We start from the raw sequence: 26,561 nt of genomic DNA on the forward strand, positions 1-26,561 counted from the left end.
GTTTACTGCAAATCTGCTTTTTGAGTTGATCTTCCGCTGGATACTGCCTGGAAATCTTCCTGTGCGCTGCTGCAAGGCTCTGGGAATTAGCGTGGCATCGTATTTTATCCACATGTCTCTTAACCACAGAGTCATGCTGTTCTAATTTAAAGTTTATTACAGACTGCCCGTTTTTCTGAAGGGTAAACTGGAAACAAATAATTATTGATGTCATAGGTCAGGGCGATGGTTTGGGTTGTAGAACTATTTTCCAGCTGTGTGGCCATTAATGTTGGGCTTTGTCTCTTAGTTCTGATTATTATTGGTTGATTTAAAAAAATACAAATGAGGCAGTTTTTGTTTGTAGGGTGTATCATGTATTTTGATTTTCTTTTTAGCTTTGATTTTTTTCATAACTTTCTTATCTAGCAGCGTTTTCAGCAAAACTGTGTGTAAGGAGCACGCCAGAACCTGAAATTAGAGTAAGAACATATATAAAAAGAATTAATAGGTTATACGGAGACAAATATCTTCTTGAAACCGACATTTGAACCAACTACAGTTCACAGGGAATGTGTGTTGAAGGAATGTGTTAATGTTGCTATTTGGGAAGGAAATGGCTTTAAGGAATGTGAAATATGCGTATTTTATTTATATTCGCAAATATAAAAATGAATATTATATGTGTTATGTGAGGAAGTTATGCTATATTAATTTTCTTAAGTGGTGTGTTAAATATAGTTTTAGGTTATAACATAATGTTAAAACAAAAACTATACTATGTAGGATACTTTTTTTTTAAAGAGAGGAATTAAGTATTCACACTGAGATAGCAGCCACAGGACAACTAAATCATTCAGAGAAAAATAATTTATTGCCCCATTGTCAGAATAAACTAACTTCTTCCTGCCTCGCTCAGCCCTGGAGATGCCGTCAGGATTCAGAGGAAGAAGTTGACAGTGACCAGACAGAATCCTGTGTTTTAGTGGAATTTATGCATCATGTACGAGGTGTATGGATATGCAACAGGCTGTTGTTTTTAAGGGTTAATCCTCTGTTAACGTGGGTCCTTTTTCGGGCTTATTTTGCCCAGAAAGAGGCACCCGGACGTCCATAACTCTTTGTTTTTATTGTCTCGTATTGTCCTAATGCTAATTGTCCATATTTTTATTACTCTAATTATATTAGTATTTTTATAACCATTTTACCACGATTAAACTTTTAAAATTTTTAAAGAAAAACAAGTGACTGGCTTTTTTTCACAGGGACACGAAATGTCTTGAACTGCGTGGGCGGGCCCGGAGCGGGGCCGGGCCGGGCCGGGCGGGGCGGGCAGCGATGGCGGCCGAGCTGCGTGAGGCGCTGGAGCGGCGGCTGCGGGAGCTGGGCATCGCCACCGTCACCGCCGAGCACCCCCAGGTACGGCAGCCCGCTGGAAAGCCGGCAACAAAGCCCTGCCTGGCCAGCGGGGCACAGCGGGGTCCGGGCGGGAGGAGGTCCTGTCAGTGTGGGAGTTCTCGGCCTGGCACAATGTTTGGGGAAGTTTTTTGGTGGCTTTGACGCTGCCTCCAGATCCACCCCCTCTCCCCCGCGGTGTGAGGAGCGGCTCGCCCGCTTCTCTGCCCTGAAGTCGGCGGCATCCAAGATGCTTTCCAAGCTTCTGCTCGCTCCCGGTACGAGCCACGTCATTCCAAGCGTGTGGAGCCGCAAACGGGAGCGCTCCCACTTCTACTCGCTCCCAGCGCTGCCTTTAAAGCGAGCCATTGCTGCACACACGAGACAGAAACGATCCTGAAAGTGTGCCGGAGCAGTTCGTCACATTTTATTCGTGTTCTGTTAAAATTCCTTCATAAAAGGGTACAGCTTTTAGGCCGAGTAGAACATTCAGCATTTTCTAAAGAGTTAACAAAAGTTACGTGCCAGCACACGACTGGGAGTCTAATGGGATACAGAGTCTGACACCGCACTGGTGCTGTTTTCCAGGTGTTCACTGTTGAGGAAATGATGCCCCACGTCCAACACATGAAAGGAGGTCACAGTAAAAACCTGTTTCTTAAAGACAAAAAGAAGAAAGGGTTCTGGCTGGTGAGCGTCCTGCACAACAGGCAGGTCAATTTGAATGAACTTGGTAAAAAACTGGGCGTTGGAAGTGGAAACCTAAGATTTGCTGAGGAGAACGCCATGCTGGAGAAGCTCGGAGTGGGCCAGGGCTGTGCCACGCCGCTCGCCCTCTTCTGTGACCAGGGAGACGTGAGGCTGGTGCTGGACGCTGCCTTGCTCCAAGGGGGCCACGAAAAGGTGTATTTTCATCCAATGACAAATTCTGCTACCATGGGCTTAAGCCCTGATGACTTCCTGAAGTTTGTGAGATCAACAGGCCACGATCCCATCATCGTACACTTCGACGAAGACATTAAGTAGAGGCAGTTCATTTTTCCACTGCTACTCATAGATTTTTGTAGAGGAAAACTGGTGAAAAATCTCATTACAAATAAAACTTGAAAAAAATGGCTTACTCCTTTTTCGTTTGTATCAGTTATGTAAGTTTGTATCATAATCTGGTGAGAAAAAATACTGCCTTTCAGTTATTAGGTTAACAATGTTCTTAAAAAGACATTTTGCAATCTACCACTAAGTAGCAAAGGCATTATTTAAATACTATTATAGTCTTTATCAGTAAATGGATAAAACGAGAATTTCCCAGGCATGGGACTGGCCTTGAAGGTTTAAACTTGACATCATTAGGAAAGAACAAATTCCAAGTTGTAGGACACCTGTCAATACCCCCAGGACAGAGTGACTGTCCCTGCACCCACTTATGCCCCACTACACATTGCTTTCTTTTTATTCTTTTTAGCTAAAAAACCCCTCACCTACACTACAGGAAATGCATTTGATTGTCATTGTTCAATCACGGTGTGCTGAAGACAGAAGCAGCAGGAACTCCCTCAAGTCCAGTAAACATCCCATGGCAATGAGCACCCCCAAATCCCAAAGCCAGGGGAGCAGTGATGAGGGATGGAATCTGAAGGGGATGGGGGTAAAGGCTTTTGGATGCAGCCCAAGGGGAATGTCAGTACAAACAATTCCTCCAGGGCAAGAGCATCAGCACAGGCTGGATGAACTGGAACCAGAACTACAGGAGCATGAATTAAAAGCATGTAAAAGATCTTGGGTGAATGAACAATTACTATTAACTGAGTGGGAAAAATCATCATCTACAGTAAGGCAAGTTCCTTCACTCACAGCCTTACCACACTTCCTCCATCTGGAAGGATCTGGCACCTGCTCTCAGAGCTCTTCCTGACAGAACCCTTCACCATCCAGCAGTTCCACCTCTGACAGACACAAACCAGCCCCACCTATCCTGGGAGTCATGTACAGTGGGAAAGAAGTGACCAAAAAACGCTGCAGCTGTAGGAAGAGTACTAGAGAAACATCCAGATACATGGGACTGTATAGACTGAAGGGAACATCTGGTATTTAGGAATACTGGGCTGATGAATCAGCTCTGGATTGACAAATGCACCACTAAATTAGCTCCACAACAATACACCAGGATGTGTCTTTAAAAATAGTATTTACCTTGCTCTCTCTCTGCCATTCACTCTTCCTACCCCTTAATTTTTTTTTATTTTTTATTGTGGTACCCCAAAATCCCTTATCACTTAAAAAAACCCCAGTATTAGATTTGACTTGCCAAAGTTTTTACATCTGGAATGTTTTAAATGTGACATATTGTTTGAAGGATGTGCACAATCCTAAAATCTGCACTGCCTAAAATGTGACTTAACTTCATCCTCAGAAGGGATCCTGAGACTCATCTCAGCAATAATAACTACCAGGCTTCAAATATTATATCTGGCAAATTTAGAATGATTTCTTTTTTGTATTTACTTATGAAATCAGTCTCTTTTTTTTAAATAACAGTATCAAAATAGTGTACAGTTAAAAGCTACCCAGCTCTACAAATCACACAGAACAAACTACACATGGTCCAGAAAAATTCTGCTACAGTTTTATCAGTTTCCTTCCAGAAGAAATACTCACTGCACACATCACCACAACACCAATACCCTTCCAGTAACATCAGTTTCCAGAAAAAAGTGTGTATAAATATACACACACAAAATAAGAATAAAAATTATTTGGTTTGGCATTTTAATAACATCATTAATAAATGTGTACAATGGCAAACATTAAAAAAATCAATATGTAAAGGAAATTACAGTTTTAAATAAGAGCTTTTTTAGTTCTGTTTCACACCTCGGTACATTCCTTTAAGGCAGTTTTATTAATATCAAAGCATTATTTACATACACATCATCAGCTACCCCTAAAAATCACACATGAGCTCCTTTGTTAGGCTGCATCATGTCCTGGACAAAATTTAGAAACAATAATAATAATAACAATAGGTGTTGGGAATGTTACTAAATCCTCAGAGACTATCAGAAAAGTAAATAGAACATAGACATTGTATGGCACGAGAACCTCCTCTGTGACCTGGAACTGGCAGTGCTGGGTTTGGGATTCCTGGGTACAAAGCTGCCATGGGCATCCCTGGCACTGGGAGCAGCAGGAACTGAGAAGCTGCTCCCAGGTTACATTTGGTTTTTTATTTCCCTTTAAGGGCACAGACTGGGAAGATTAAGAAAGGAAGAGGGAAAGGGGAATTGGCAGAGCACAGAGAGCCAGGGAACTTCTCTGCAAAGCAAAGCAGGCAGTGTGAGCAGAGCTGAGCTGCTCAGTGGAGCAGGAGGGGATCCCTGTGTGATGGGAAGGACACATCCAGCTGTGCTGAGGGCACTTCCACGTGCCCAGCAGTGCTGCACACAGGAGTGTGCCAGACTCATGGCTGTGACAGTGACAGTGAGTGTCCCCAGGCACAGGACCCAGCTGGGACCCTGGCAGTGTTTGGCACTGCACTTTCAATCTCCTGGTTCAAGCCGTGCATTTTTCTGTAACAGTAAGGTGACAAATGGCTCTGGCTGGGGGGTTTGAGCTGCACCAGTCCTCTGGCAGCAGAGTGAGGAGAAGCCAGGTCCTGAAAGGAGCCTGAACCTGCTGTCATTCACAGTTAAGAGATACTTTCCTGTTCTTTATGGCCTTTGAAGTGTCTGTCATAGCCGCTATGCCCTTAGTACAGATCTTTTAGCCCATTTTATCACCAAAAAATTTTCAGAAGAAACTCATTTTAAAGAAAACAAACAGAAAACTCCCCCTTCTAAAGCTTATTGTGCATGCCTCAGTTTTCCTCTTTTTGAGAAGATGTCAAGCTTTTGAATCTGTTGAACTGCCTTCAGCAGTGGGGCTCACCTTCTGAGGAAGCTGCAGGTGACATCATGCACCTGCCTGCTGGACACTCGGAGGTGACACAGGGAACAGGAATGTGCTTACTGGCTTTAATAAAATAGAACAACTCGTTTTGGGTCTCAGTTCCCATCAACTTCCTCTGAGCTTGCTGCAAATCTTTCCAGACATATATGCGACCACCAAACGTACCAATCATGTTTGTTGACTTTAATATAAATCAATAATGAACAAAATGTATCTAGTAAAAGATAACCTTAGAGGGAACTGATTGTAAAATGCATATGATATTATTTACATTTCTTTTTGCCATCAAGAAACCTCCTAAGCCACAATCAGCTCATGTCAAAAGACAAACAGTAAAAAAAAATTAGTCAATACACAAACATCGTAAGACAGTCTTATCCTGGAAATGGCATTTGTGGAAAACAGCCTTATATTAAAATAAAAGGTATAGAAAAACCATACCTGACAATTTCCTGTCAGAAACATCTGAACATACATATGCAGAGTAACTCGGGAATGTGAAAAACACAAAGGACAAACAATGTCTCTAGAATACCATTATCCCGTGACTCCCACTTCTGTTAGTTACCAAGCTTTTCCATGGATGTAAACAAATTTTTCTCTTGCAGTATGCAACAAAAATCAGCATAAACTTTCTTAAGAGCAATTTCATGCAGATTATGCTAACCAAATAAGGCAGTGAAGTGCCAGTAGCTGTGAGGTTTTTGTATCTGTATATACAGTCCATTTCAACAAAATTCTACAGCATTTCCTTTAGATTTACAGACGTAAATAGAAACTGCTAGTTTTGGGGGTTTTTGGCTAATTATTAGCAGAAGCTTAAGCAAATCAGTGGCTAATTTCAAAAACAGAAGATGAAATAAGTTTTGTTTTGTTTGTTTTTTTTTTTTTTCCCCTGGAGTAATTCTTGAGACCTTAAAATCCTTGGTCCTTAGGGAGATGAGAACTGTCCTTTATTCAGTAGATCTTAACAGTGCAATGTGCAATAATTCCTAAGACCATCTACACATTTTCGGCAGTAGACTCCAGTAGAGCTCCTTGATTCAAGGAAGGAAGGTAGGTAGGTAGGTTTTTATTTCTTGCCTGCTCTAGTCACGAAGAATGTAAAAAATTCCCTTAATTTTTATTAATGATTCCTACAGTCGCTGTCTTGTTACTTCAGATATAAAGGCTTCACACTGAGATACTGAAGGACACTTTTCTCTCTGTGTTCAGTCGAAAGGCAGAAAGAGAAAAGAGTGTAAGAAAAAGCTTCAAGTGCAGAGGCACAACACACAGAGTTCAGTCACTAACAGCACTAACAGCATGCACCAAAGGGGCTCAGGGAAGTCAGGAAGAGGACAGAACACCAAAAACAAGCTTTAACAAGAGACAGATTCCGTGGGGCTCTGGATACTCTGAGTTTTGTTCAACTGTTCTTTCAGATTTACCTGTCCCTGTCTAAAAACTGACTACAGTATTATTTCTTAATGGAATTTCTTTGAACTTTCTTCTTCAGGAGATTGGAAAAATAAACATAAATGTCATTTTTACAGGCAAAAGGCTGAGCAGGATGAGGTTCCCTGCCTCTGGAAGAAGCTCTGGAGAGCCACGGGCCCCGGCCTAAGGAGGGAGCGCGAGAGAAGCCAGGTAAGCAAGCAGGATTTACATCTGGTTAATGCAATGTGCTCTGGGGCTGAGATGGAATGCTGTTAGTCTGTTGTAAATGAAATTCATCTCATTTACAGGTTGGGCAGGAAACTCACCACTTGGCCCACAGCTCAGGTAGTGGGTAATAGAATTAGGAGCTTTGTTGCTCCCTAGACCTGCTTTTTGAATTTCTGCTTTCTGGGATAGCTTCCACATCTGCAGAGAAAAGCATTTCAGGTTATTCATTGTGTTTATCAGGACATGAAAAAAAACCCTCATGCATTAAAACACATTCTACTCATCAGGAGAGCAAAAGGATACATAAACACTTTCTGGTTGTTTTTAGGAGGAAAGGACAGAGGAGAGGGACAGAAGAAACTCATTGGAAGTGCCTGCTCAGCTACACTCACTGACATTCATCTCAGCATTTACAACAGCCAGGTGTTATTCCTAAAGCCACAGTCAGACACGTGTCACCCTTAGCTACACCAACCCTCCATTTCTGCATGAATGGAGAGAGAAGGCAATAATGAGGTGCACTCAAACTGACTGACCCTAGAAAATAACAACTTTCATTGTACTTGGACCTGCTGCACACTGACAGAAACGTTCACATTCAGTTCCACAAACCACAAAACTGTCTTTGCATGCAACAGCTCAAACATGCAAAATGCAGCATCTGAATTCCCCATTCACTGAAAGCAAAGCATCAAGCAAACCCTGAGCCAGGCAAACCCCAACTGTGAGCAAACAGCTGAACCTGAACAACAAAACCTTTCTGGGCAGCAGCCACGTATTTAGTGTTTGTCAGTGTCATGCAGTCCTAACTTAGCACTGCCCAAGGCAGCAGGAACCAAGGAATGAGCAAGGGCTCCCTGTGCTTCACAGCCTGCCATGCACATGTGGCTGAGCAGCAGCAGGGATTGGGAACAGAAAGAATTCCATGGAGCCTTCCACTATTTGAACACAGACATCCACGAACTTCTTATTAAAGACCAAAAAGTGAAGGAAAATAAAGATCCTTCTGTCTCATGACAACATTTTCTTTTTTTCATATGTAATAAACAAATGTAGTTAAGACATTATTCAGAGCCATTAAATGCTCTCTTGCAGAACATTCTTCTGCTGCTGAACTCAGTGGAACAAAACAAGTTTTCATCCTCAGAACTGAAATGCAATTCCTGCAAGTTTATAGATCAGTGCAGAGTGGCTTGAGCTGGACAAGGTTAGTGTCCAACTCCAGCAGACTGGAGACACCAGTGCTCCAGGACACTCGTGCTTGGCAGTTCCAAAGCCCTTGGGGATTAAGAGGAAAGCTGAGGACAATACTGGAAGTTTCTGTAGGTGTCACTAAGAACCTAAGCAAGAGGAGGAGGCAACACCACACCCAAGGCTTGTGCAGCCAGAGCTGACCTAAAGCAGCTGCACACCTTGCTCTGACCAGTGCCTCTGCAGGGCACAGGGAAGAAAAGCCAGACCCTGGCAGCACAGGATGAGTTTGTGTTAAGGGCTCTCAGAGCTGGGACTGTAATCCTTTAAACAACTTGCAAAATGCCTTGTGCACACATCACTTGGGATACTGGTGCTCTTCAACCTAATCCCAACACAACTACAGATGAACTGGAGTCAAATGGCATAACCCAAGACAGAACACTGGTCGTGCTCTGTGAGAGTAAACATGTGTGAAATTGAGATTATACAGCTCAGATTTCTCATTCTTTTGCTGCTGAGATAGTTCCAGAGGGAGCACAGCAATAACTGACTGTGCCCAGTACTGGGAGAAGTGAGAGACTTCTCAGCCTGGTAACAATGAGTGGTACAGACCTGGGAAGGACCGTGTCACATCCTCAGTCATTTTATTCCCCACACACATTCAATATCCTCCCCTTGCTCCTGACCTGCAGGGCTTCCCATCCCATATAAAACAGAGCCCTTCCAGATTCCCACATGGGACAGCTGCTGCTCTTCCTTGGGGAGCTGTGCATTCACTGCCCCTCCCTAATTAAGCACTAAGGAATTAAAGTTCAGCCCACACAGCGGTTCTGTGACTGCCACAACACTGCTGGCAGAATAAATGCATTTGTACAAAACAGAATGTGACACTTGCTGTTTTCAATATATATTTTCAATTTTAAGTCTTTTTCCGCTGGCTATACTGTCATTCAACATTTTTATAATGTATTTTAGCTCCCACAACTGGCATAACCAATGTCCTCTTGCAAAGAAGTGCTCATGTTGAAAGCCTAGTGTAATTATAGCTTAAATCTGATACAATTTTAAACTCTGTTTAAATTTACCATTGAGAAGTTTCAAGCACATGAAGAGACAGTGGCACATTAACTAATTACTTTTCAACATTTCTCTTTAGCTGCTCATCTGGAATTTAAGGAGTTATTTGCTGAAGTATTCATATCCTCCCATGACCTTGCAAGCAACTTTATTATTTTTTCTTTTATTTAACTGCATTAATTTAACATTTTCTGTTACTTTGTTACACCATTTGCTTTCTATTACATCAGTGGTACTTCCATTGACAAGAAAAAATGAATTTCCACCATACTCAAGACAGTTTTTTATTCCTATGCATCACAAGGAGCCTGTTATCTGACCCCTGATAAAACCAAACACATCACCACAGCTGAACCCATGACTGGAAAGATAAAGCAGACCAAAGGCAAAAGGTGGAAAAGGTCATTTTTTCATGACAAGTGCTGTGTATCATGCAACTATTTAACACCTCTTTCAGGATTATGAATGGTCTATGTGTTTATCACTCAATATGGACAGTAATTAATATTTACTGTGCAAACTAGAGGCACTGAATTGCTTGGATTACTGGGCACTTGTTCCATGTGCATTTATGCCATGACACAGCATAAATGAAAAGGGCAAGAAGACACTGAGATCTCTCCAAATGCTTCTCTCCATTAGTACTTCATTTTAGAAAAAAGGGGGGGAAAAAGGTTTTTTTCCTCCAGGTAGATATTCGGTGTGTTACTGACAGCCCTGAGAGCTCGAGCTCCACTGCCAGTGCTGTCCTTGTCCCAGGAATGCTGTTCCCTGCGCCGTTCCGGGCATGCGCTTGGTTTAACATGCAGCAGTAACCAACAGCAAAACACCAAAATATTTGCAATGCGTGACAAATAAAAATAGAGCTTGTATTATAAAGGCATGCAAAATATACACAGTGCAATTAATGTTTCATGCAGACTTTGGTGGGGTTACAATTCCACATTCAAACATGCCACAGTCCACAGCCACCGTCCGCAGGGAACAAGCGCCCCGCGGATAAACCAGGAACGACTCCTTCACTGGAGGGAAGTTTTCTCTGTCATCCAGTGGACATGGAGAACACCTTTATGGCATGTTAGACATAAATATTGAATAATACAACTTTCTTTCATACACAGCCATACTCATACCACAGGGTCTGGTTATCTTCAGAGACCAGCAGTGGGGACTGGGCCTCGCCAGGGCCGGAGGCAGGGACAGGGTCCCTGGCCAGAGCTGCCCGTGGCTCACCCTGAGCCTTTGGAGCAGCACAAGGCTGTTCCTGGCTCCTCAGCACTGACCTAAACGCCGACACGTTTGCCTGGTCAGCTGCTTTGGAGGTGGATCTCGGGGGCAATCCACTGATATTGCTGACTAACTCGGTGTTGAGGGATAAGAAGGGCTGGGGGGCAGTGAAGGACCCTGCACTGCCACTCCCAGATCCGCTGGCTTTATCCCAGAACACACCCGCGCTCGGCAAAGTCCTCTCCCGACAACCTGGCCTTTCCATCCTGGAAGGCTTGGGAAGCTCAGAGTTGCCTCCTAGGTGACGTGGTGTGAGCGTGGGAGCTGCCTCGCCCTGCGGGCCGCGCTCCCCCCTGGCAGGCACACAGGGAACACAAGGAGAGGACACCCGCAGTGCCGAGTACTCACTGGAGCTGGGCGGAGCACTCCTGTCGGCCGGGGCTGCATCCACGGACACGGGCGGCCTACTGTCCTTAGACAAAAAATCATGGATGCTTGTCCTTCGGGTGGTTCCTTCTGCCGTGGAAATGACGCTGCTGGCACGAGGTAAGGTGGCGTAGGGGTTGCAGTCCCTGGATTGTCGCTGGGTCACAGTTGCTTGGATCTTTTCTTTCACGGAGCGGGCCTTCCCCGGGGCGCCGGGGGTGAATTTGATGGGAGAGCTGCTGAAGTAGAGATCTTCAGCCTTGCGGAGGCCGGGCCTCGCCAGCTGCTCCGGTTTGAGGGATCGTCCGTCTGAGAAATCCACGGTGTTTCTGACGCTCAGGGATCTCACGATCCCACAGCCAGCTGCAGGCTGCTTCCGGAGCTTCTCCCTCCCTGCCAGCTCCGCGGACTCAGACAAGCTCCTCATCACTTCATCTAAAAGGTTCTCTTCACTTGCAGATTTCATCTGTAAAAACAGAAAACATGTGTTTCTAAATTGCAATATTTACCTTTTCTTAAGCAATTTTTGTGCACAAAATGAACAACTCTACAAAGATTTGGGGTTTTTTTAAGTTTCTCATCTCTAAAAGCAGTATTAAACATCTATGATACATACTTAGGAATCTTCTGTACAGTTTACAAAAAAAGTTTAGGTGAATAATATTCAGACTCAGTGAAGAAAGACTGCAGTTGTTTTCAAAATGGTACCAGAGACAAGTGGGTAAGAATTAAGCTAAAGGCATTAGGGAAATGCTCTGGGAGAAGACTGGAAAGCTTGAATACCCTCCCAGAATGGGTCTGTGAGGCTATGAAAGGGACTCTGGGATTTGTGAACAGCAGTGGACCTGGCTTGATGACTTTGGTGGGTTTTATTTCATATTGCCTCAAGAATATTGTTTAATGCTTAAACCCAAAAATCCTTCTCAGGGAGACCACGAGTGAGAGCCATTTTAAGTACCGAGCCAAAAAATGCAGAATCTTCTCCAGATTTGTGTCACTTGCCCCAGACAACCCTGGATCTTCCTCCTGAGAGGCCCCAGTCACAGTGACTGGCTAGCCTGATCCTACAGAATGATATCCTACAGGAGTTTGGGCAGATCTGCTTAAGAACCAGGGATGCAGAACCTGGAATTCCCGCAGAGATGAGGTGATTTGGGGCTTCTTAGAAGCTGTCACTGATTTACAGAAACATTCCCTTCATCTTACTCCTCTCAGATTTCAAAAAGCTCCAAGGTCACTTTTGGTTTCCCAGTACTGTTAAGAAGATGAAACTGAAGCAGACAGGAGTCTCCTCAGGGAATGAAGCCAAACATCTTCCTTGTGGTTGATGCAGGACAGATGTGACAGCAGCTGCTGCTGGACTGGAAGAAGAAGAGTGAACCCACTCGAGCCCTGGCGTTCCACACACTGAACACCTTTATCAGTACAGGTTCACTTTCCTACCCAACCCAGAGACCACAGAGGGTCAAGCTGCAAAATTCCACAGATTTCCTGCTGGAGAAAGCAGGCAGTGCATCAGGAGTCAGTGCCTGTGACCTCTCAATGCAGATGTGACCGACATTTCCAGGAAATCTGTAAGGAATTCTACTCACTGTGCCTTGCTTTCATTCTGAGCCCACAGATGGGGCACTGTGAGTTAAATACCCTCACACTGACCTCACTGGAGTTACTCTTGTTGCTCTCTTCCAGGAACTGCTGCAGGGTGACAACTTCACTGCCAGGGGAGCCCGTTTTGGTGTGTTTGCCACGACTCTCAGGTGTCTCAGGTGTCCTGTGCTGGAGCACAGGGCTGGACCTGGTGTGCCCCTTCAGGTACTGGATGGGGCTGCTGCTGCTGCTGGACCAGGCCTCGTGCTCGTGCAGCAGGCTGAACTCCCCACTGCTGTGGCTCTGGGGCCTGCTCTGGCTGTTCACTGCACCTGCTTGGGGGAAGGCAATAAGTATTTCCATTAGAAACACACCAAAAAGTGTAAACCTGTACAACCCCACTGAAATCTGGAATGCTACCAGATTCTGTTAGCATTCATTCTATTTAAAACACTAAAAAAAAAGCTCAGTTGTTATTTTTTACTCTGTAAAATTACATTCCCCTGACTTACCTTTCGCAGCTCTTCAAACACAGCACAACTTTTTTTAAAAATAAAAACTACCTTTCACTTACAATCTGGGCCTCCACCTATATAATAATATATTCCAAGAGGTTAAAGAGACATCTCCACTCTTGTTCAGCATCACTGAGAGGCACAGGGTAATTAAATGTTAAAGGAAATACAAAGGATTGAGTGGAAAGAAAATATTTTCTCCAACAAGAACTACTCAGGAATGCTGCTTCTCCAAAAATTCCTGCTGTTACTCCTAGTTTGTTACAACTGGGACCTGGAGGAAGCACATGGTGTTAGATGCAAAATAAATTCCACAACACCAGTTTATTTTATTTGTCAGTAATTATGAATTGCTTAAAAATACTGATGCATAATCAAGTATTTCCAGCCTCATGTCACTCCTAAGAAATGAAATGAAGTTTGAACCAAGATAAATTGTTGATGGTGGAAATGCCTGATCCTGTACAGACTGGGGCAAGGGTGACCTCAAGGAATCTTTTACAGAAGGGAGCAACAGATATAAAATAAACTATTAGAAATATTCAGCTAGCACTCATTCCTAAATTTCCCAACAAACAGACACCATTTAAGAGATACAAGCCATGAATATTAAATGAAGTCTTGAGCTGGCAGTGCTCTAGTCTAGTCTGTACAACAGTCTCCAGCTAAAAAAGCCATGAGATACAAAAAATACATCAGGGTTCTTAATAAATAAAATTTAGAGAACACTGATAAATCCAGGGAGGTTAATAATCTATAAAAACCAAAATATAAAGGCTTCTAGCATGAATGACATGTGCCATTTTGTGCAGTTGTACAGCACAGAGCTCACAGCAGCAGTGCAGCGCAGGAGGATGCTTGGAGAAAAAAAACAAGTAGCAACTTCTCAGCTTAAAAAGCTTTTAAAGTAATTTGGGGGGGAATTCTTATTTTTCTTATAACAATGTTATCCAGGTTAGGTTTGATTTAAAATAGTTGGCAATTTAAAAACTAACACCACCCTTGTAATACTTACTAAAACCATAAGATACCTGTGCTTCTAATCTGGGGAATGAAGGCTGTGGAACACTCAAGGAAGCACAGGCTGTGCTGTGCAGTGGGAGGTTTTGGTTGTGGGGGTTTTTGAACCTCTACAGATGATCTTACAGAGAAAAGAATGGAAATGAAGCACGGATGTGAATTCACCCCCAGCATACCTTTGACTTCATGGAGTGAAGCATTGTTATTGCTATTGCTAGTGGATGTCCTGCCACTATCAAGGCTGGCTGGTCTGGAAGCTGAATGGAAAATTAGGAGACACCATGATGAACAACATTTTAGCAGAGGACACGGCACCTTCACATTCTGCTGCCAGAATGCTCAGAGGATCATGCACGACCTCCCAGGCTGAACATGCCCATGGGAACAAAGTGGATTCTTACAGATCAGAAAGCGAAGGAATTTCCAGGCGGTCCAAGAGGACACTTTGGAAAAGGGCACTACAGGAATGGCGAGGTACAGAGGAGAGGAAAAGAGAAAGAGTCTAGTTTAGAATTGAAACAGAGTGCTCAGTGGGGAAGCAGGGCTCAGACAGGGGCATGCAGGGGCTGCTGTGCTCGGGTCACTTACAACAGATCTGACAGGGAACCCTGCACAGGGCTGGAATGCCACGGACAGGAGGAGCAAGAGCATCTGCACAGACAAAGTCCTGTACTCCTAAGCCAATACAAGGGAAATGCACTGTTAGTAGCCTCAAAAATGTCTGCTGCTTGTACTCATTGTAAATGTTTATAGTACAGCTAAAACTTCACTTCTATTAATAGCCTATTTTTCACTTCAAAGCTTTGCTTGAAGGAACATGTAATGATTTTATAAACTACAGCACATGGCAAATTTGGGGTTCACTGAACAATAAACATTGAAAACTCAGGCCAGATTTGGACTTGATTTTTTTAAGATTGAAATGCTAACTTCCTTTATTTAAAAATAACTCCAAATGGAAGTTAAAACATTTTCCCACTAAAAGGGAAAATGTTTTGATCCTGTTCAGATGCACTTCACAAATACTTTCTACCAGAGATACAGAACATCTGTCTGATGTAGTAGTTAAGAGAGAAGAGAGAATCTGAAGAAATGATACAATAGATATGAAAATCAGAGAGAGCATGCTCATTGCAATGATACCATTCACTGTATTTTCACAAATTCATTAACATTCACATCATATATCCTTAATTCATTTAATTAAAGCTCACATCTTACCATGAACTCTCGATCCTGTACTAGAATCATCACTAATACCTTGTGGACTTACATCTTCAAAGGATGTAGTATCTACACACAGAGACATAAAGGAAGATGTAAAATAAAATAAAGTGGAAAGATTATTAAAATACTTATCATTGGTAAAACGGTGACAATTTAAATATTTTTCAAAGCAATCAATTTTTACTTAGAAAATATTCTGTAGGAAAAACCTTGAAACATTTTATAACTGCAGTTATTAAACAGGTTCATTATTTTAGCACTGCAACTCAATTATTAAGATTGAAAAACTTAAAACATTAAGTCAAACCAATATTTACACAGTTACATCATCACAGTGCAAAAAGCTTCTACCTATACCTTTATTATTTAGCAACTGCTTGGATCTGAAGCCTGTGGAGGAGTTGACAGTGGCAAAGTTGATAGCTGTAGTAGAGAAGGCCATAGCTCCCAATTCCTTCCTCCTTTTACCCGTGGATATATCATCAGGACCCTCCAGATGCTCAGAACTACCTGTCCATTGTCCTCCTGCCAGGACCATGGACTGCACCAGGTCATTCATGGCTGGGATGCAAATGAAAGCAAATGATCAGCGTGGGCAATGTACCTGCTCCGGTGGTTAATTTGCATTGCAAAGGTCGGACAGTTTTCTAAGCATTAAAGCAGCCGGCAGGAGCAAACCACAGCCCGGGTACCGCATGCAACAGGCTCGGCAGGAGGGAGGGAGGGAGGGGCTCGGGCTCCTGAGGCAGGGAGGTGCCCAAAACGCGTCTGTCAGGTTTGCCATGCGCCAGGTGCTGTTAGAGGCTCTGCCAGCTGCTTGCCGTGAGAAAATGGGATGAGCAGGGACAAAACGGGCACGGGTGCTCATACAACGGAGTGCCGGCGCTGACACGGGATCCTTGTACAGTGCAGGTTACTGCAGGCACACTGGGGTTTACAGAGCAACAGAGAGAGGATCTGAAAAATACCACATCTGATGATATTCACCTTTACTTCCCCAAACTCGAGAAAACTGGCCACCCCTCATTAGAAAACAAAACGAAACAAAAGAAATCAATGCAGCATTCTGGCAACGAGAACTGATGAACGCTCGCAGAGTGACAGACCAATCTCCTACACTTGCTTTAAACAAAAAAAGAAATTACAGTGACTTCTGAACAAAAGGCTTACGAAAGGTGTCATTTAAAACCATTTCCGTTAACACAGTGCACTGTAAATTCATATACACATGGGGCCATGTGTATATGGACAGCTATGTATACAAATATATGCAGTCACAAGGCACTGAATAGATTATATGCATGTGCATGGGAACCTGTGGCTACACAGCTGCACAGACACAAAGCATTCAGTGCCAAAGTTTAAAAAAAAAAAATTAAAAACTGGGGGGGAAGAAAAGTAAAAAGAAAAAGCTCCAGCTCCTTGTACTGTAGCAGGACTTGCACATTGCAAAAGAGGAGGAAAAACAGAGCGCAGTCCAGGGAGAGGTTAGTGAAAAATTAGTAACGGAAGCCAGTGTAGCCATTGAGAAAAGCTGAACTGTCATAAAGTCTTACACATGGAGCGACGGTAGAAGGCCTTCATTTTGTCTTTTTCCTTCGGTCTGTTCCTCAAAAAGGGCAGTCTTTTCAGTGCACCCACTTTTATGTCATAGCATGAGGAAAAACGGAAACAGGGAAATGAAAGAAAAAAAGGGAGAAGAACAGATGGAAGTTAAATGTTGAAACTAAGGACAGAAATGAATGTCTGAGTTTAAGCTAGGTATGCTATGCTAAAAGCTATTGTTCTCCTGCTTCTGGTGATAATGAAATATGAAAGTACACAGAAACAGGGAAACTGCACTAGGAAAACTTCCACAGATCACTCAGAAATGCACTGAAAATTACAGTGCAGAGGGTAATACAGTTTGAAGCTCTTGAAAAAATAAATGTAATTTCTCTGCAGGTGATTACAGGAATTGACCACTATGTAATTTTTACTGTGAAAAACAGCATTTTTTTAACATAAAGAAAAATGTGAAGCAAAAAAAGCTGAAAATTAAAGCAACTCTAAGTACAATTTCTATGTCGAAATATGTTGACATCATTATTTTGGGGGGGTTAATAAATTCTGTAATGCTTTGCCTGCAAATCTAAGAGGACACAGTCTATTATCAGTCTTCAGCTCTTCCATTCTGTGCTCAGTAATAACTTTGGTCATCTACTGTCTCACAGAAAACCTGAAAGGGCCTTCTGATCAATATAACTTGTGGGCAGTATTTTGGTAAAATACTAAAATCAATCTGCTTCAAATGTGCAAGTATTTTAGCTGAAAAAACACCAAAGGAAAAAAAAAAACCAAAACAGCAAAAGAAAATCCAAATGTGAGTGTTGCTGTAACGTTTTGGGAGGGCCCAAGGAAAACCGAGTTAAATTCTACCAGGAGAATTACAGAGTTAAAATTACAAATAGTATTAAAAGAGGGAGGAGGGGGAAGTCACGAGTTAATCTTGTCCTTGGAGTCAGGAACTCTGCATTAGGAACTGCTGACCTGCCTTGGGTAAGTCTGGGGGCTGATGCCAGGCACAGGAGCCACCGTGGAAAGATCCAGAAGGGGCCACAGGGTGGAATTCCCCAAAGCAGTGATTTCTGCAGAGATGGCAGCAGCTCTGCTTTCTGCAGAGCTCTGTCAGACCATGCTCTGCCTGGTTTGTCTCTGCAGCCCCTTTTGGGAGGTGTGCCCTGCTCCCCCAGCCTGGCACACAGCAGTTCTGTGTACAGAGCAGTGCATATATATCATAGATTCCATTTACAAGTGCACATGAGCTACCCTGGCACTGAAACATTCCCTATTCCTCTCTCTCCATCAGCTCTTCCCATGTCTGCACCCACAGGAACAGGTTCACAAATTAATCCAACCACAGAGGTCATTCTGCTCTATCTCTACTTTTTGTCATCAAGATCACACAGGAAAAAAAAAATTCCTCTCTAACTTCTATAATCCTTTACAGACAAAATAACTCATCCCTCTGTAATCCTTTATGGAACATACCTGACTCCTCTTCACTAAAAACTCCCAAAACTTAAGAAAGTGTAACCAGAGGATGCTCAAGAACCATTTGAGTCATCTGTCCTCCTGTCCATTAACACAGATCCCTTCCAAAAGGGCTGATTTATGGCTCTCAGCAACTGTGCCCACCAGGAAACCCCTGCAACCACTGACGTCCTGCAAACCCTGCATCAAAAGGCAAAATGCTTGCAGGGGAACCTGTGTCAGTAATATCTGCACAGAATTCACCTCAGAAAATGTCCTGGAATAGTAATGCTAATAATTAATCCTGGGATGGCAGAGCTACAGCAGAAATCAACTGTTCTTTTTCAGCATTCCATGAATACCTTCTTGCTTTCTGAGGTGAGAATGAATAATGAGTATTGCAGAATTCCTCAAGTGAGCAGAAAACATCCCATTTTGTAACTCTCCTGCTTGCCTGAAATCCTCTGGGGAATTCTGTATTAAAATCCTGACATGTTTTTGTTCATGCACAGAAGAAAATATGAAGCAGAAATCTTCAAAATGCCTCAGTATTGGGAGCCCAGAGCACTCCCTTTATTCCCTCTGTGACATGGCATACCTGCTAATGTTGTTCCTAGTAGAGATGACATTTTACTAACAGCCCTAATTCCTTGGGAACTTCTTAACTTCCTGAAATGGCTAAAGTGGAAGCCAGCAAAGGATATCTGTATTTCTCCACAGAAAACAAAAATCCCCTCTGCCTGCCTTGGGTTTTGTCTGGAAAAGCTCAGAATGGCCCCATCCAGAGGAAAAGCTCTGCACAGAGCAGATCCATGGCACTCACCTGATCATCAGGGGTGGTCAGTAATAATTTGTGGGCAGTACCTGGGAACAAGGAGGCATGAAAAGCCAAGGTGAAACCCTGCAGTCAGGAGCACACACTGCCTGCAGGATTAAGCTGCCCTCCAGGCACCCCCTCCTTCCCACAGGGATCAGACACAGGCTCTGGCCACGCTGTGAGACATCAGGTGGTGTTCTCTGAGAACAGGGTAACCTGATTTTTGTGCCAAAATCACTTTCCCAGGGAGATAACAGCTCACCTGGAAACATTTGCATGAGAAAGTGGCCTGTGTTGGAAAAACACAATCTCCATCACCACCCACAAAAGAGGAAAAACTACAGATGGCACACACAGCAAACACTTTTAAATCAGTATCTGACAGGGAATGGGGGTGTGAGCCCTGTGTATCCTGGAGATCTCTGGGTCAGATACTCAGTCCTCCAGCTCAGAACATGGCTGGTTTGTGCCAGGGAAGGTGAGCTGCCTTCTCCTGCCTCCTCAAGGACACTCAGGACATTTCACCTCAGCAGCTCCTGCTGGAACCAGCTCCTGGAGGTCAGGGAGGCACAGAACTCTTCCAGAGCTGCCTTCAGCCAGCACAGGGAGCTCCAACACCTCAGCACTGGCACAGACAGGCAGCACTCGTTTGCTCCCTCCTGTAGCTCCTTCAGTGGAAGCTGCTACTGCCAAACTGCTTCCCATGGAAAAGAATCCCCACATCCCAGGGTTTAGGACTTACAGTCACTCTAGGAGCAGAAGAAGAAGACAAAATGTGCACCATCACCAGCACTCGTCACACTGAGCTATTCTCTCTGCTTTGTGAGGCACAAACTGTCTCAAATCTCTGTCTCAGAGACTGTCAGAGCTGAGTTGGCACAAAATGCATCCGAATTCTCTCCAAAACTGTGGTTTCCATGGCGACATGTGTAATGGAGGAAGGTTAGGATCCGGAATTAGATCAGCCCTTCCAGTTTGTGGATAAATACACTGGGATTAAGGGGAACATGAGCAAGGTCCATGGAGTAGAAAATTAATGAGGTCTGAACAGCTTCAAACCTCTTTTGAGGCTCAGCCACCGTAACTGCAGCCGTGGCTCCCCAGGAGGGTAACTGCACACTACAAGGTCCCAAGGATCATGCAAAGAAAACTGTCACAGAAAAGCCCTTCCAGAACATGACATTGCTGACACAGATGCAGATGGGCTGAACCACAGCGTGCACACTCCCAGTTCCCACTGACACACGTCCAGGACTGCTTCAGTCACTCCCCAGTTCCACACCACTCACGGTTTGGATGTAAAAGCAACAGCTGCTTTTTTAAAAAGTTTAAAAGTATCTGTCTTGAAAATTACACTGAAAGAAGTTGAGTCCCCAAAGGGATAAGTTAGTAACAAAAGTGCTAAAATGTACCCTTGAACTATTTTCTTCAGTTATTAAAAAAATACAGATCTGATTTTAAAATATAATTTTTGGGATGTTTTTAACTTTGACTAAGCTTCTGCAAGAAGCACAGAAGAAAAAAAAACCACATCATAATGGTTGTAGTAATTCACAGCTGGCACAAACCCCAGACCTGCTGTCTTTTGAAACCCAATACATTTAAATTTAAAAGTAGTAGTGCAAACACTGGAAGTGACTGTTAATGCACATGGATTCTGATGCTTTTACATGCACAGCCAAAATGCTTGTGGTGCATAGTTATTAAACAGAACCATTACATCCTGAAAAGTTGGCTGTAACTACCTCTCAAGTTGTGAGAAACTGGGCAGTTTATGATTCATGCCAAGAGTGAAGAACAAAAAACACAGATAATAAATAGTAATATACAGAATCTGACCTTATATATCCTAATGGGGGCACCCTAATGGGATGGCTATCAAATCTTTCAAGGTCAGCAAATTGTGCCTGTAATAATCCATCTGATCACAATTCTCTAAGTCCTCATTCTCCCTCTCAACCACTTCACTCCAATTTCAGGATCAGTAACAATTCCTGTATTTTTAACAGGTTGTGTTTCTACATTAACACTTCCTCTGGTTGCATATCCAAATTTCATCGTTGGTTTTGTGTGAGATGCTGAGGGAACACCTTCAGACAGAAGGTGTTTTTAGCAACTCAAGGATGTTAGCACAGCCACAGCTTAGAAAACACTTCCAAAACAAGGGGGAAGAGTCATGCTGGGACAAGAGGGAGAAACAAAAAGGGTCCTTGTGGTGACACCTGATATTCTATCCCAAATCCTGCTCACCTGACCCAGTACCAGTGCCTGCTTCATCTTACCCAGGCACTGTAAGTGTATTTTAACACTTGCATTTTGAGATACAGAAATGCTCAAAACTAGTTCTGCTCAAACACTCCAGGGAGATTTCACGAAGTTCTGCCCTTCATAAATTAATTCAGGCTTCACTCCTACAGACTCAGAAATGATCTTTACAAATCCTCCACGACACGCGGTCTTTTCCAACATTTAGCCAAGGTTTATTCACGGAACCAAGCGGTTTGCAGTACTCACTACTACTCTTTTTGGTGCCCAGGGTCTGCCCATCCTCCAGGGAGTTGGAGCCCACGGAGGAGCTGTCCTGGCTGTCCTGGTGGGGCAGCTGCAGGAATCCCTCGCTGGACTCGGAGCGCGTGGGCGTCAGCGTCACCGACTTGAGGCGCTCGCGGTTCCCGTCCTTCTTGGACTTGATCAGCTTCCTCATCTTCAGCGTGATCCAGTTGCCCCTTCTGCCATCAAAACCACAGCACATCACTGCATTTACAGCACATTGCTTAGGCCTGCAGACTCAACTAATTTTTATGCAGGACAGACGTGATTCTGATCCCACACTTGTAATGGAATCTGTTTTCAGCGGGAACAGAACAGGTCTGCCGTGCTTTAGAGCTGTGTTTTATTTTACATCATGTTCAGCAGTACCTTCTTGGTGGAGATGGCTCATAAAATTTATACTGATCCATTATCTTCTCCTCCAGTTTCTCCTTCTGCCGCCTCAATTCATTTAGTTTGTCACTGCAAACAGAAATTAATGATAATTTATGCTCCAAAAATGTATACAGGATGTGTGGGCTGCACATTCCTCTGGGAATCTGTTACCTGAGAATTGCCACCTTTTGTGTGGAATTCTTACATTACCCTTGTTTCTTATTGAAAAAGCAAGAGAGACAGCAAACAATCAGCCTTAGGCTTAACCTCATGATATAAAATGGAATAAAATTCCATTTGCCTGTTTTACACATTCCTCCTTTTTAAATCAAGTGCCCTATGATTTAGAAAAGCACATTTTCTCTTCTCTCAAGTCCACTAAAGAAGCTTAGATTACAAATCTACAAATTAATCTACAATGTATGTAGACTCATGTATGAATATTATCAATCTACAAATACAGTGATTACAAATCTAAACTTTTTCAGTAGTAGAATGAGGAATACTGTTTTTATTCCTTATTTGCATCATCAGTTGCACTGATCCTTCAGAACTACAAATATAATGCTGATATTTTGAGTTATGAGTTTTACATTTATCACTGAAACTCTTATTTTAAAGAGAAACATTTCAGAAGCAGCACATCTTCAATTCTATATTTAACAGAAGTTTTTTTTTTTTTTAAATTCAGGTATTGGTGTCACTGCCCTAATCACAGTGATTTCCCTTTTTCACAACTCACATGTACTGCCTTTGCTCCACATGGAAGAGATCCTTGCTTTCCATGTTCTGCTCCAGTAATGTTCTGTTCTGCAGCATTAAAGTCTGGATTTGATCCAGCAGGTGTCTGTTCTCCTCCTCCAGGTTTCCTTTAAGTTGGCTGAGCAGCTGTTAAAACAGATGAAATTGCCCATGCATTTATACATGTGAGTGTATTTTACACACAGATAATGAGATTATCAACAAAATTTAGGTCTACAGAGGGGTTCTTAAATTCAAATCAAACTCAAAATGAAATCACGAATCAACTGATAAAAGCCTCTTTGATGCTCTAAATAATTTAAACCAGTTTCCCTAATATGAGCCTGAGCTTGTGCATTGCCTGTACAGCAGGCAAATTAATTAGTCTTTGGATCCACTTCATTATCTATAAATGACTGATACTCCAGCACTTCATATGATTTTATGAACCTATAAATACAGTTATAAAAATGTTCCAGTGATTCCAGCCATTACAAGCAGCAGCATTCCCACATACCTCACACTGATTATTTAGCTTTGTTGAGGTAATATCCAGTTGCTGGTACTGTTCCTTGAGTTTGGAAAAGTCAGCTTCCAACCGTGTTTGCTCCAGTTTGGAATTGTTCAATAATGTTTTCAGATTCTTGTGGTCAGTTTGCAGCACTTCATTCTCCCTCAGGAGCTGACTGTAGGTGTGAGTGAGCCTGGGATGCAAAGACACCATCAAAGAGTGCTGGAAATGAATTTGTTACCCACACTCCCTTTGAAACATGACATTTCTTACTACTCCATAAAATATACATACAAATTCCTTACTGTCACATACTGTAAATTATCCCAGCCTCATTTTCCTAGGAATATGCTCTGCCTTTGAGCCAAGCACTGCTCTCTGTATATTTAAATACAAAGCAGCATCACTACATCACAACTGGTTTGAAGAATAAAAGAATCTTACAAAAGATTCTTTTTCAGAATAAAAGAATCTTAAAAATCAGCCAGGATTTCCTGCCAACACAAAACAGGAATGGCCCAAACTTTGGCAATCATGGAAGTTACACACATCCAGTCCTGGGCTCACTTTGCTCCTCTGGGCCCTGCCATGCCCCTTTGTCCCCTGTGTCCCCTCAGGATACAAAGATTATTTTTGTGGGATCATGAATATATGGAATAGCAGTGTCAGGTGTCAAAGAAATGTGAAGAACACACCACTTGTTTAGGCTGCACTGGCAGGTGCCAGAATTCTCTTTACCTTTCATTTTCATCCCGAAGTTTTTTATATTCTGCTGCCACAGTTTCATGCTTCTCACTTTGCTGCAGCATTTTGTCCTGCTCTGTCTTGAGAACCTTCTCCAGTTCTTCCAGCTGCACTTTCTGTTTCAGCAATTGATTGTACCTGCAAAGACAATACAACTGTACCTGCAAAGACAATTCCTTCTGTGGAATGACAAAAAAAAAAAAAAAGGATTTTGATGAAATGGCCTCTGTTAAAGTTATAAATCTAGTGGTTTATTGAGTGATGGTGATTTTATTAATTCTATCATTTTATTAGAGAGCTGTGGAAGCCCAGGGCACCAGGAATATTTCTCTGTTTGCCCTGACCCCCAGGGGAGCACTGACTTTGACCCTCATTCATGGAGAAAGTTTCCTAGACTTCAAGACAGACTACAATCCACGAAAGTGTGAAACAGATTATAGAGAGTAGTGTAGGTGTATCACTTGCTGAGAAATTTAAGTTTTGGGATTTTTAGTATGTTGTGGATGGAAGCAAGATGGAGGGCACAGGGTGTTTTCCTGGGTTTCTTCTTCATGTGTTTGGGTGGCATTTTGTAATTGGGCAGAAAAGTCTGCATTGGGGCTCTTTGGGATCAGTTATAGGGTTAAAAGGGAAAATAATCTAGGTGTCAGTTCTTAGTTGGACAGCTTAGTCTTAAAAGACCTTGTAACAAGACATACTTAGCCATTTTGTGCCTTCTAATGAAAAGCTGTCGAACTTATGGCAGTGAGACTGTTTTACTGACAAGAAATAAAAAACACCTGAGTCTGAACATGAGCTACCATCTCCAGTGCCTTCAATGCAGACCCAGAGAAACCAACAACTGGTACCACCACAGAGAGTGACTTCTACTGAACACCAGACTGGTTTCCCTGAGCGCTCACCTATCCTCCAAGTCCTTGTGCTCCACCTCCAGGTTCTTGTGAGCAGACTTGAGGCTGCCGTGCTTGGCGATGAGGGACTCGTACTCGGCGGCCTGGCGCTCGTGCAGCTGCTCCAGGCGCTCGTGGTCCTTGAGCAGGGCCTCGTAGAGCCCCTTCAGGTCCTCGCGCTCCTTCAGCGCCGCCTCGCTCTCGCTCTCCAGGGCCGACTGCTGGATCAGCAGCTGCGCGTTCTGGTTCATCAGGGACGTGCTCTGCGAGTTCAGCGTGGAGTTCTCCACCTGCAGCCACAAACGTGCAGCACTCTGAGCTGTTTTATCTCCCACCTGAAGATTGCTTGGGTTTAACCCTTCTCAACATTCTGGCTGCTGCACTGACAATGATTGTATTTGCATGGAAAGCCCCGATGAAGGTAGGAATGATACACCTGACTCCATGCTCTCATGTGGCTAATTTATTACTTTATTATACAATATTATATTAAAGAATACTATACTAAAGAATACAGAAAGGATGCTTAACCGAATGCTAAAAAGATAATAATGAAAAATCGCGACTCTTTCCAGAGTCTCGACACAGCTTGGCCGTAATTGGCCAATGAGTGAAAACAATTCACAGCAGATGCAACCAAACCATCACCTGTGGGTACACAATCTCCAAACACATTCCACACATGAGCACAACACAGGAGAAGCAAATGAGAGAAGAATTGCTTTCCTTTTCTCTGAGGCGTCTCAGCTTCCCAGGAGAAAATCCTGGGCGAAGGGATTTTTTCAAAAAATGTGAATGCCACAGACAACCTTTTCTTACATCCCAGGAGACAGCTCCAATTCAAAATGTTCCCAGAGTTTTTAGCAGAAAGCATTGAAGCATGTGATTAAATTGACTGGGATGGATCAAATTATTATTTACCTTTCAACATCTGTTAAAATGTTAAATTGCTGACAGGGCTGTTTTCCTCTAGCACCACGATACCATGGAGAAATGGATCACCAGTGATCCTAATAAAAACCAAATCTGTAACTTGACTAAAATAAAAGGAACTTTCACACTGGCATGAAGATTTATTTTTAAAAAATTCTGTACTGTCACCATAAAACCTTCACGGCATCTACACATTCCTTCATAATGAAAATTCCAACAGGAACATCCATTTAACAGAGAGAGGGAGATAACAGCACCTGGAAGCAGCTACCCATGTTCTGTTCAGTTCTCTTTTGTGGAACAGCACCAGTTCTCCAACAACTGTCCCAGAACCGTATTCATGTGTATTCATACACTAAAGCCTTCAACACTAAACAGTTTAAAAAAGCCCCAATCAACCAACAGCTTCACTCTTTGTGCCTCTGCAGAAATCACTGCTATCTTAAACAACTGGTGCTTGTCACCTGACCTGCACCAGCCTCCTTCTCTTTCCTGTTCAAGAGATGAAAACCACAAACTACTGAGCCTTCTAATACCCTCGGGGTATCTATTAAGGAAAAAAAACTCCATCTCTCACTCCAGTTCCTGCTGTTACCAGGGAACAAATCCCTTCCTGCTGGAACTGCAGTGTTCTTTGTTACAGATGAGAAAGCTGAATCTTTCACTGGAAATGAAGTCATGTCTGATGGCATGGGTGTGCTGGGAAACTTCCCAGGCTGAATCCTGAGTCTGGTTAGGTCAGAATTCCC

The 26,561-nt window shown here is 43.1% G+C and overlaps 2 protein-coding genes across 22 annotated transcripts in view; one reads left to right on the plus strand and one right to left on the minus strand.

Moving 5' to 3' along the window:
- Positions 1 to 1,236: 1,236 nt before the first annotated feature.
- Positions 1,237 to 2,493, plus strand: LOC120505962 (prolyl-tRNA synthetase associated domain-containing protein 1-like). The gene is made up of 2 exons (XM_039716975.1): positions 1,237 to 1,398; positions 1,963 to 2,493. Exons 1-2 carry the CDS (start codon positions 1,318 to 1,320, stop codon positions 2,398 to 2,400), a joined length of 519 nt encoding a protein of 172 aa, XP_039572909.1. The 5' UTR covers positions 1,237 to 1,317; the 3' UTR covers positions 2,401 to 2,493.
- CCDC88A (coiled-coil domain containing 88A) overlaps positions 2,402 to 26,561 on the minus strand; it is a 67,919-nt gene continuing 43,759 nt past the window's right edge. For 4 of the 21 annotated variants that reach the window (XM_039716955.1, XM_039716957.1, XM_039716954.1 and 1 more), the window contains 14 exons: positions 24,892 to 25,169; positions 23,984 to 24,127; positions 23,252 to 23,438; positions 22,736 to 22,881; positions 21,988 to 22,080; positions 21,583 to 21,797; positions 16,796 to 16,879; positions 15,597 to 15,800; positions 15,234 to 15,305; positions 14,601 to 14,687; positions 14,414 to 14,470; positions 14,189 to 14,269; positions 12,547 to 12,812; positions 4,127 to 11,356 (listed from right to left, as the gene is read on the minus strand). In XM_039716955.1, coding sequence (XP_039572889.1) covers positions 10,349 to 11,356; positions 12,547 to 12,812; positions 14,189 to 14,269; positions 14,414 to 14,470; positions 14,601 to 14,687; positions 15,234 to 15,305; positions 15,597 to 15,800; positions 16,796 to 16,879; positions 21,583 to 21,797; positions 21,988 to 22,080; positions 22,736 to 22,881; positions 23,252 to 23,438; positions 23,984 to 24,127; positions 24,892 to 25,169 — 2,922 coding nt within the window. In that variant the 3' untranslated portion in view covers positions 4,127 to 10,348. The other 17 variants (XM_039716972.1, XM_039716971.1, XM_039716965.1 and 14 more) reach the window with 15 other exon arrangements.

Source organism: Passer montanus, unplaced genomic scaffold (genome assembly GCF_014805655.1).
Source record: "Passer montanus isolate IOZ18808 unplaced genomic scaffold, ASM1480565v1 scaffold37, whole genome shotgun sequence".
In the NCBI taxonomy this organism is placed as follows: Eukaryota; Metazoa; Chordata; class Aves; order Passeriformes; family Passeridae; genus Passer; species Passer montanus.